The sequence below is a fragment of the Nipponia nippon genome, unplaced genomic scaffold (genome assembly GCF_047370975.1).
Source record: "Nipponia nippon isolate SJK-2023a ecotype South Korea unplaced genomic scaffold, ASM4737097v1 scaffold_4, whole genome shotgun sequence".
Lineage (NCBI taxonomy): Eukaryota > Metazoa > Chordata > Aves > Pelecaniformes > Threskiornithidae > Nipponia > Nipponia nippon.
Window position 1 is genome coordinate 5,450,000 of NW_028262358.1, and position 10,372 is coordinate 5,460,371.

General features: G+C 44.6%; 1 protein-coding gene across 20 annotated transcripts in view; it reads right to left on the minus strand.

Moving 5' to 3' along the window:
- The window catches only part of HAO1 (hydroxyacid oxidase 1), an 89,705-nt gene extending 82,284 nt beyond the window's left edge, over positions 1-7,421 (minus strand). For 12 of the 20 annotated variants that reach the window (XM_087777563.1, XM_087777560.1, XM_087777561.1 and 9 more), the window contains exon 1: positions 4,849-5,060. In XM_087777563.1, coding sequence (XP_087633689.1) covers positions 4,849-4,985 — 137 coding nt within the window. In that variant the 5' untranslated portion in view covers positions 4,986-5,060. The other 8 variants (XM_087777564.1, XM_087777565.1, XM_087777571.1 and 5 more) reach the window with 8 other exon arrangements.
- Positions 7,422-10,372: the final 2,951 nt, after the last annotated feature.

Sequence of the window (10,372 nt, forward strand, 5' to 3'; positions counted from 1 at the left end):
AACACATTTTGAAGCCGCTCTTCTTGTTTCCCTTCCAAATCTGTGCTAAATAATCCCTTTGTGCTGCATTGCAAGCGGCGCGTTTGGGCAAGGACACACCAGGCAGGCAGTCTCCATCCCAACTCCAACCCATTTTGCTACCTTAATCTCCCCCACAGCTCCACTTCCCATCCTAAGGGGCAGGCGCTAGTGCTGTGCGAGGCTAAGCAACAGCTACTTTTGCTTGAGGAAAATGGATTCTCTCTCCCAGGGCGTCTTGCCATCCACACAATGACTTTTTTCTCAGCACTCTGCAAATCCGAGATGAAAGACATCGCAGAAACGTAACCAACTTATTATTGCAAGCATTCCTTTCCTTTTCTCCCCCCTACAACTTCACATGCTTGTTTGACCCCAATCACATTCTCAGCCTTGCTTTTTTAACCAATATTTGAATTATTTATGTGCCCAGTCATTTTAACGCCCTTAATACCTAGCTACAAGGCAACAATACATCTGCAGAAAAATACGCCTCGATGCTGATAAACAAGCAACTGCTGTTCCTCATACATGACAACGAAACACATCTTCTCCAAAGGCCGCCGGGGAGTCAGTGGCAGAAGGTGTCACGGCGGATTAGGAGAAACATTTTCCTACACACACAGACGCTCCCCTTCATTAAAATGCCGAGAGGGGAGATTTCAGATTGATTTCTTCAATGCCATCAAGCTAAAGGCGTCCCAACCTTGTCATAAAATCTATTCTCCATTCAGACCCCTTGGTTTCTTGACAACTTGAGAGGGAATTTAATCGCCAGGCAGCACGGTGTGGGAAGGACACACGGCGTTTCAGGATGCAGAGCAAATGCAAGGTGAATGCAGTCAGATGCCATAGGGAGTAACGTATGCTCTGACATCCCAAATCATCTTCTCTGACCTTAAAGCCTTCACTTATGCCAGTGCCATCTCCACGGCATTTGAAAGCCATGAATAAAAAATAATTATCTGGCCTTAGCAGGAGCAGACTGATGTTGATATGCGAGCTCCGGTTCTTCCCTCAATCCCAGAAGAGCTGGGAGCTAGAGGAGAGTTACTGTACCTGGTGTTAACCTCATCTTAAACACTGGCCTTTTGGAGACATTTTATGCTCTGGTGTCTGATTACAGGTCCAAAGTGCTTCAAGCTCCTGTGCTGTCAAAAGGCCAGGACATTCATTTTATAGTCTAATGAGTATGGATTGCGCTGCTCCAAAAATTGCATGGGCCATTCCAAAGGTATTCCAGCGTCTATCGAAACTACCATTCATTTGCTAAATCAGTCCTTAATAATAACCTACTTATTTCTCCATAAATGCAACCATTCAGTTGCCAAAAAAAAAAAAAAAAAAGACCTCTCAGAAAAACCCAACACTGATTTTTCTCCGAATACAATCTGTCCTAGCAGTCTCGCTCACCCGAATAATCTTGCACCACAAAGGTATGGGCTAACAATTCACACTTCTGGTTCAGTTTTGTGCTTTCTTAGAATCATAGAATCATTTAAACATAAATACTTATATCTATAAATATTTAAACAAACAGTAAATGGTTTTAATCAGGCTGAACCCTGCAACTGAGCTTCTGACAGTGGAAATCAACAGGAGTTCTCTGGCCATGGGAAATGAAGCTGAAGGTACTCGTTTCTTTCACACAGTCATCCGACTTTGTGGCTCGGGGGTGTAAAGTCCATCTTGCTTCATATTTACCCACAAGCTGCACTCAGGAACAGGGAGAAAAACCAGTAACGTGCTCAGAGACACACAAGGGCTGTGTGAGAGTCAGAGTGAGAAGCAGTTCTGCATCCTTAACGATTAGGCCATGGTTCTCCCAACAGCATCAAAGAAAAAAAAGAAAGATTTTTAAAGTTGCTTGTGTCAAACAGGTCTTATAAACCAAAATAGCATGAAGTCCTTATACCAGGTTTCTACCTTTTCTAGATGTGTTGCCAGGAAGCCATTGCAAACACGGTCTAATGAACTGTGAACCGTAGCATCCCACGTGCTCAGAAAATAAGAATCCACCACCGCATCTGGTCCCTCAGCAGCACCAAGTGGGAACCACTGTAGCTATCGAGATGGAGCCCATGGAGCCCTGTGCTCAACATGCTTCCAGAAAGGTTTGACAGCCCATTAAAGGGGGTCAGCTTTGCAGAGAGGAAGGCCCATCTGCCTGCAGGCAGCAAGTTCATGCTGCTTACTGGAAATATTTCAGTTTTCAAATAGACAGGTACAGGAAGGCACTAGAAATGTTGAGAATTATTTAACTTATGTTTTTCAGTGCTACATAAGGGCTATTTTTAACTCTGACCACCTTTACCATCATCTCCCTCTTGTTATGGACAGATAGAAGAGGACATTTGTCCATGAAGCTGTAAATCACTATATCCACGTTCCAGCCCTGCACCCTTTCCACTTCATACCAGTAAAGCTGGTAAGCCCCAGCAGATGACTTCAGCTGCAATGCCCATCCTCGCTGCAAGAGCTGTGCTAGTGCTGCAGTGGCCAGAAAGGAGGGGACCGCGTGTCTCACAAGGGGAGCTGGAAAGGTAACAAGCAAAGCTTCGACTTCAACATTTCTGCCCCATGACCTCTCTCTTTGGCTGTCAACAAGTTCTGTTATTTGATGATTTAATAGAGCAAACCCCATTGTCAAGTCTTTTAGACTTTATTAACTGCCTTTTTGGAAGATGTTTAAATGGCCTAAAGCTACTGTGGAAATTAGATCTTGTTTTCACTAAGACACATATACAAAAGGAGGGAGAGCAAAGACAGAAACACAGCTTCCATCCCCTTCATACCTTCACTGCTGAGCGGCAGGAACCCAGCATCGAGGGCCTTTTGTCCACACCAGGACCTGGCAAATGTCATTTACTTTTTTTTTTTAATGTCTCGGGCTGTTCAAGGCACTGCTAATTAGTATCTCCTTCAGTTCCAGGCTGCCTGCAAGCTCCACAGTTTTGAACACCTAAAACTGAAGGCTCTTACTGAAAATATGATAGAAGACACCAGGAAAGAGGAGGTGAGCCTGAACCCCACAGGTGAGCAGCCTGATGCGAGGAGGTGGTCTTCTCAGAGGAATCTGCCCCTGCAGGGGAAAACAGCTTCAGAGCAGAGCTGCTCTTATCTCACTGCTAACACCAAAACAGCAAGTGGACATACCCAGCTTTTTGTTAGCCTGTCTCTGGGCAGTTTAGCTCCGACTTTTGCTTAATCATGATTAGCTCTAGCAGTCAGTAGTAAAAAGTTCACTACTTCTACAGTTTATTGCCTCTGAGCACTTCCTTTGAGTGTCCTTTCATTAATATCTCATTTTGTCTTTATGAGGGCAAATAACATCATAGCATCCGGAAGCATTAAAAAAAGATAAAAATAAAAAAGTAGGTGAGCACTACTACAACTCCTCCTGCTCCTATTTACTCCTCGAAGCTGGAGCAGTCCTTTGGCTTGTGTTTGAACAGCCCCGAACACAAGGGGATTTCCAATCTGTGATGGGGGATTCCGCATAGAACTAAGAGGTCTGGAATAAGTGCTCACAGCGGAGGTTGGTTTTCTTCTCCTGACTTTATAAAGCTTTTCTATACATGTCTCTAAAATTAGGGTTCTGAGCTGATTTCTGAGACCTGGCCATTGAGATGCTGTTAAATTAATTACTACTGAGTTTCCTAGAGCCTTACTAAAGCTGCATGGGATTTCCAGCTGAATGGCTCATAGCCTGCGGAAAGGCAACAGGAGCAGTAACCAGGATTGCTGCTCTACTGCAGAAAAGCAAAGTGAGGATGGAGAAAGGCTAAAGACAAATTGGAAAAATCTTGTTTTGGTTTGTTAGACTCAGAGGGATTTAAGACAAAGCCTTTAGAGATTAGCAAAGACAAGCACAGGGGGGTTAAATGTCTACACCAACAGAGCACCCAAAGGAAAGGGAAGCCAACAGCTGTTTCAGCAGTTCAACCAGGCTTAGCTGGGCTGAGGCGATCAGCCTCCAGCCGCCTTCTTTCCTCTGCAGCGCTTGGGCTGAGAGAGAGATTGAGGGGATGGGGAACCAACGGACTTGAGGCGAGTTTTGACACCCTCCCACTGAATCTGTCAGCAAATGCTGGCTTACTTTCTGTTGACCTTGTACTTCTGAGGCAAACGGTGACCCGAGTTCAGGTTCTGACAGCAATGCAGGGGGCAAGTCTAAGTCAAAACTGGTTTAGAATAGTTCCTATCATTTACAGTATTTCCTGGTGAAGTGCTGACCTTCTGCCGGGGACCCCCCAAGCATGGCTTGGCCACCCAATACCAAGCCTCAGCTTTCACGGCTCGCTCCGAAGCTGGGATACGCAATTCCTTTTTGCTAGGCTATGCAGCTCTGATCCAGCAATGCTGCACAAGCACTTACCAGGGAAGGCTGCATAACTAATTCAAGTCTAGGAACAAGCCAAAGGGAAAACCAGCTCAGGACCTAAAAGGTACAACCCCACCACAAGGATTCCTTGCCGGCATTATAGCCCAAAATGCAGAAATTACAGTTTCATCAACTGATTAAATATTGGAGCCCAAGGACTCTAGGGAATTTATGTTAACAAAAGAAAGAAAATGCTGGTAAAGCTAAAAAAAAAAAGCTAATAGATTTTAGGGGCTGCTTTTTGACAGAAAATGTTAGGTGGAGGAGTGAAAGGGGAGAGAGAGTTGTTCTGAAAAGGAATTGAGTGTCTTTTTGATAAAACTCAAAAAAGTTTCAGAAAAATAGAGTTTTGTTCACACAGAAAAACCTAATATTGCACCACATCGACGAATAATGCAGAATTTACAACTCCCCCCTCCTACTCCAGCCTTAAATCATCCTCCTACCTTGAAAAAGCTGCTACATTATCTGCTAGCGTTTCCTGGTCATCTGCTCCGGATCGGTAATAATCGTACACTGATTTGGGCAGGAATTTTTTAGCATACTCTTCAAAATCAGCAATGCAAACTGGTTTTCCAGACATGTTTGCAGATCTCACAGGGTTAGTCTATTCCTACTTCCCTCTCTTTTAAACTCTGTATTTTTGTCTGTAAATCATTAATACAGGACCTCATCAGGATTCAACTTACCTACCTACCAAACAGAAATACACCAGCTTCTTGTGTCATATTGGACTTCAGCACCTCATTTTATTTCGTGTGGTCAACGCCAGCCTGGAACATGACAGAATAAAATATGGCAAAAAGACAGAAAATTAATCAGCAAGGAGAGAAATATGTAGGTTAGGAAAGCATGACTTAAACGTGCACTAAAGAGGAACGTACTGTCTCTCATGTATGCCTTTGTTGTCCAAAATATCCAGGAGACTGAGACAAGAAAGATACTCTTAATGTTCAAAAAGCAAAATCCTGATTTAGATATTTAGAAAAGCGGGTCCCAGCCTGAACTGGCATTTAGGACAACACCTAACGCAAGTGAGTTTCCAGTTATTTCCATTAAAATCCTGGATACTGAGTCAAGTTGCAGGGACCCAGCTGCCAGGCAGCTCAGGCATCTAGTATGTCCTCAGGCAAACGGCTCCTGATTTTAAGGCAATTCCAACTCCACATCCCAGAGAGAGCTAGTTATTCTTAAAATGTTACGAAGTCAGGTGCACTCACCAGCTGGAAATAAAACCAGCTTATCAACGAGATGATGCTTATCCAAAGCGTAACAGACTCAGTTAAGATTTCTTGATTGAATCTTGACTTAAAATGTAACAAATACATGTCGTTTGCAACAGGTATACAGTATTTTTTTGACAGCTAAAATTTAAAATATATCACGTGCGTATATAGTTCAGTTTTCCGGCTGCGCACATTTCAATTATTAATAATGCCATTTTATTAAAACCAGATTTTGGGGAAAAAGGAGAAATTGATACCGTAATTGGAAAGAAAACCCCCAAAGCACAGCGCAAGATGCGGCAGATTTTGCAGCGTGCACAGGAGCAAAGCAGCATGCACCGTGCTCATTGCATACCTCTTGCTGGTGCAAGCAAACCGGAGAGCCTGTATTTTGCTCACTGTTCATTATTTGTGGTGCACTGAGAGGAAGAAATACAATGCAATAGAAGCATGGCCGTGCCTCACTGCCTTCAGTAATTTTGGGCTTTAAGTGACTTGATTTTTTCATTCTTTAGCAAGGCTGAAGAAACCAGATAACATCAAGTTAAATACACATATACCTCCGTGAAAACCACAGCCATCTTCCTCGCTGCTGGTTTATGAATAACAACTAGGAACACAATGTTCTGCAAAAAGCGAGAAAAAATGCTTAAGATTCAAAGGAGATGATTGTCAAATATCTTTGGAGAAATATCTTAGGGGCTGCGGCAGGAAGGAGGGTGCCAGCTGCAAGCTCACTCTCAGGAATCATTTAAAGGGAATGATGGCACTAAGATTTGCAGCTCTTTCTCTAACTGCTTTCCCAGATGAGGGCATCTCAGATTAAGATGTACGGGGGGCGTGGGGGTCATTTTTATAGCTGGTCAGAATATTCATGGGAGGAATTACTGGAAATGAATATCAATACACATACAATTACCCCATGAGGCATTTACCACACATCAGTGTCAGATACAATTTAAATGCAAACTGGCTTAACATTGACATTTCTCTGCGCTCCCAGCACAGAACTGGGGACATGTCCGCTTTCATTTATTTAAAGTTTGCGTCGCCTGTGCTAAACCCAGGTATTTATCCCAGAGCATGAGACAGCAAGCATTGCACGACAGCTAAACATTAATACAGGCAGCTGAATTCAACCTTAATGAATTCAAAAGCTTTTAAATATTGCAAAGCTGCACAAAAATTGCTGAACGTAAGGATACTGTTTCACCACTGGTCTCCCCCCCTTTTATAATGTCTGTATTCACAAAAAAAAAGAGTTAAGCTCTTCAGAACACTCCCCACCTTGATCTTTCTCTCTCTCCGTGTATACGTTCATTTCCCATATTCACACGATATCAGGCTGCTTTTACTTTACTGGCCATTATTTGCCACTCAGGCTAAAAATTCCTCTTCCCTCCCCTATCACGAAGTTGCTCACGCGCCGCCCTTTGCAGATCCCCCCAAATGTGCCGACCACGCACCAAAGCCCAGCTGGGGTCACCGACTTCTTGCTGCAGCCCAGCCAACGTGCCTTGGGGAGCTCCGCAGCCCACAAGTCCACCAGGAGCTGGAGACTCTTCTACTCCAGCAGGACACCCCCCTTTCCCACTGCTGGCCAGTTTATGCGCTGGGGTGCAGCAGACACTGCCAATATCAGCACAAAGGAAGCAAATCAAGAAGTTTAATTTGCTGCTGAACTAGGACTATTCGGCCTCTTACACATAGTACGAGTGCAATCCCTAGGAGAGCACAGCAAACATCTCCCCGGCACATCGGACACCGACGTACAGACCGGCTCCAACACAGCTTCTCTCCAATAAACTGGCTCCTCATTCTAATGAATCTCTCTGGATGAGAGGTTTCCTCTGGCCACCTCATGAGACATCAGCTGTCTGAACTTTAACCTTGAAGCACCTGACTTAACAGCAAAGAGTTTGCCCAAGCAGCCATGGCAAACCTCCCTGATAAAAGTCAATGTGGGATTCGGTTGAAGTGTTCAGAAGCAATTAGGGCACAGGAAAAAAAAAAAAACCCAAACCGACACAATCAGAGTAGCATTAACATCTTCTCCCACACCTACTGCTTCTCACTGCTTCCTTTGGCAGGTCACTGGGGAATTGCCAACGGAGGACCGTCACATAACCAGGCTCTGCAAAGGAAACCCTTTGCACTTTAGTTCAAAAGAGGGGTATCGCAAATTCCAGGAGAAAAACCCCGCAGAGGCTATTAAACTTCTGGCTTAGAAAGCGCTCCAATCGAAAGCCAAAAAAAGTGTTCTAAGAAATATTACAACAAGCTTATCCTTACATATGTTATTCGCTAGAGAGAGGGAGAGATCTCTACACAGCATTTTAGTCCGAACCACTGTGTCCTACTGCAGGATCAAAGACATCATCAACGGTCTCCTGCCAACATGCAAAAACCTCCACAGGTGAAGGATGAGTCAGCTGGGATTTTCTTACTTCAGTTAACTGCAGTAAAGATTAACCGGAAAAGTTAACTGCAGTATGTAATTAAAATATTCCAATGTCCCAGTGGTTACCTATTTCTCAAGACTGTTGTGCAAAGCTGCTTTATCAAGTAACTTTACTTACGGAAGTGGCCGTTTTGACTTCCAAATTGCCCATGAGCATTTGTGAGTTTCTCCAAACAAAGCCAGAAAACACCTATTTAGAGACTGGGAACACTATAAAGGTGAAGTGTTTTCAGTGAGTATCTCACATCAAATCACAGCTGAACCAATTTACTTTGGCCCCTCCAAGTCAGTCAGAGGAATCAAGAGAAAATATTTGTGACTTCAGCATGAGACCGAGTCGAAAGTGATAGACCTGTCGCAGGGATGACAACAGTTTCTTGGCCATTCAGCACAAACAGTGAGCAGGTGGCCCTAAAAAGCCCCCAAAAGTGTGTATTTTGTGAAGTCGGTTGGAAGTCTGGGGACCGCTGGGGTGGAGAGAGACCACAGCATCAAATGAAGGACCAGTTCTCCTGGGAGGATTCGGATGACCGAGCACAATGAAAACAATCCAGGGGAGATCTACCAAGAGCTTCCCAGCACCATTTTTGGCCTCCCAACCGCACAGCGATAACCAGACACAAAAAGTGCCCTTATCCAGGATGATCTTTTCGTGTCCTTGATGGGGGACTGACGGTCAAACACTTTGAATGACCACTGTCACTTCTGCATCCCCTGCAAGCACGTGAGCTACTGGCACAGCCTGTGCCCAGACGATCAGTGGTGCCAAGGTTCAGCTCTCGCACCCTGCTGGAATTCAGATTCACAGATGTGGAAGTCTAAAGTACCAGCAGGCTCGGAGAAATTCTAACAAGCCAAGAAAAATGGCCTTTCTGTATAAAATGGAAATTTAAATGAAAATATTTGATTACTGAATTTCCATTTGTTCCCTGTATGTTTAAATATGGAGCTTTCCTTTCTCCTCAGGAAAGATGAAGTGAAAGTAAAGCACACAGAGTTTTTAAAGTGTTTTTCTACTGGGAAAGAAATGAAGATGTTTGGTTAAAAGAAGCAGTCACCACAGTCTTCATTAAAGTAAAACACAACATTTTATTCCCCTGTAGGGAAGGGAATGAAAGAAAGGCATCGGCAGGCTTGGTTCCCTGGTAAGGGAGCTTACAAACGAACCACTGGCGCCTGCTGGGTTAGGAGTGGAAGGAGAAGCAGAAAATTGGAGAAAAGGCAGGCAGCTCCCGGGAGAGGTGCAAAAGCATCACGCGGGACGTGCAGTTTCCTCCCGGGCAGCCCTGCACAGCCAAGCGCCCTGGTGTTTTCTCTGTGCGCGTGGCGGGGGGGGGCCCACACTCAAGGGAAAAAGAGGGGATCCATTTCCTTCCCACTACCACACTGCAGCCCAAAGCCCTGCTGCAAACCCACGCAGCTTCTCGTTTTCAATGCGTGATCAGCTCCTAGTAGGCGGCACGTGCTACTGGGCAGCCCTGTTGCCGGAGCTGGGAGTCACCACTGGTCCAGTTCAAAATTCCAAGGTAGAAACTCAAGCTTTTCTACCGCTCCAGGACAGCCATCAGAGTCATCTTCATAGTTCCTCTATAAAAATAGAGCTTATGTTTGCCTGATTGCTTAAACAAAGTAATTTTCAAAACCCAATTGGATTTTGCCTGTGGTATTCCACCTGCCTGTTTTCATGGGGAAAATTTCATATTCTCATATCATGAGACAGAACAAGAAGCAGGTGATTAAATAGTAAAACAACAAAATGCTCGCGAGGGCTTCGTTCAATACCATTCCCCCCCCCCTTCAACTTTACATCAGGAAAAGAAGAAAACCAAAGCAAATGGCAAATTCCCAGCCCATGCAGCAGCTCCGTGCACAGCAAAAGGTGGCTCAGGAAACTCACCTGAGGAGAATGAATCTGTGCACTGCTTCCAGCAGTTGTTCGCATCATCCAAACACGTTGCGGCGATGGTTCCTGGTAGTCACTTCTCCCTCCGGCACACCCGGCCCTAAGGCCTATTTCTTTAGCAACGACTGCTTGCTGTGAATTGCCATCAGAAGATGTGCCACTTACATCCCTACGCTTCTTTTCGACCGCATCGGCAGGGAGAAATGTACTGCTGTCCCCCAAATCCCAGAGAGAGTTAGCACACGATTCGCAGAATTAGTGGATTTCTCAGGGAGGGGGAAAAAACCCTTAACCTTAACACAATCTTACAGGTCTTTTTTTCCAACCTAAATGATTCTATAGAGGTGAAGCCCTCAAGTGTTCAGAGTTACACTATTTTG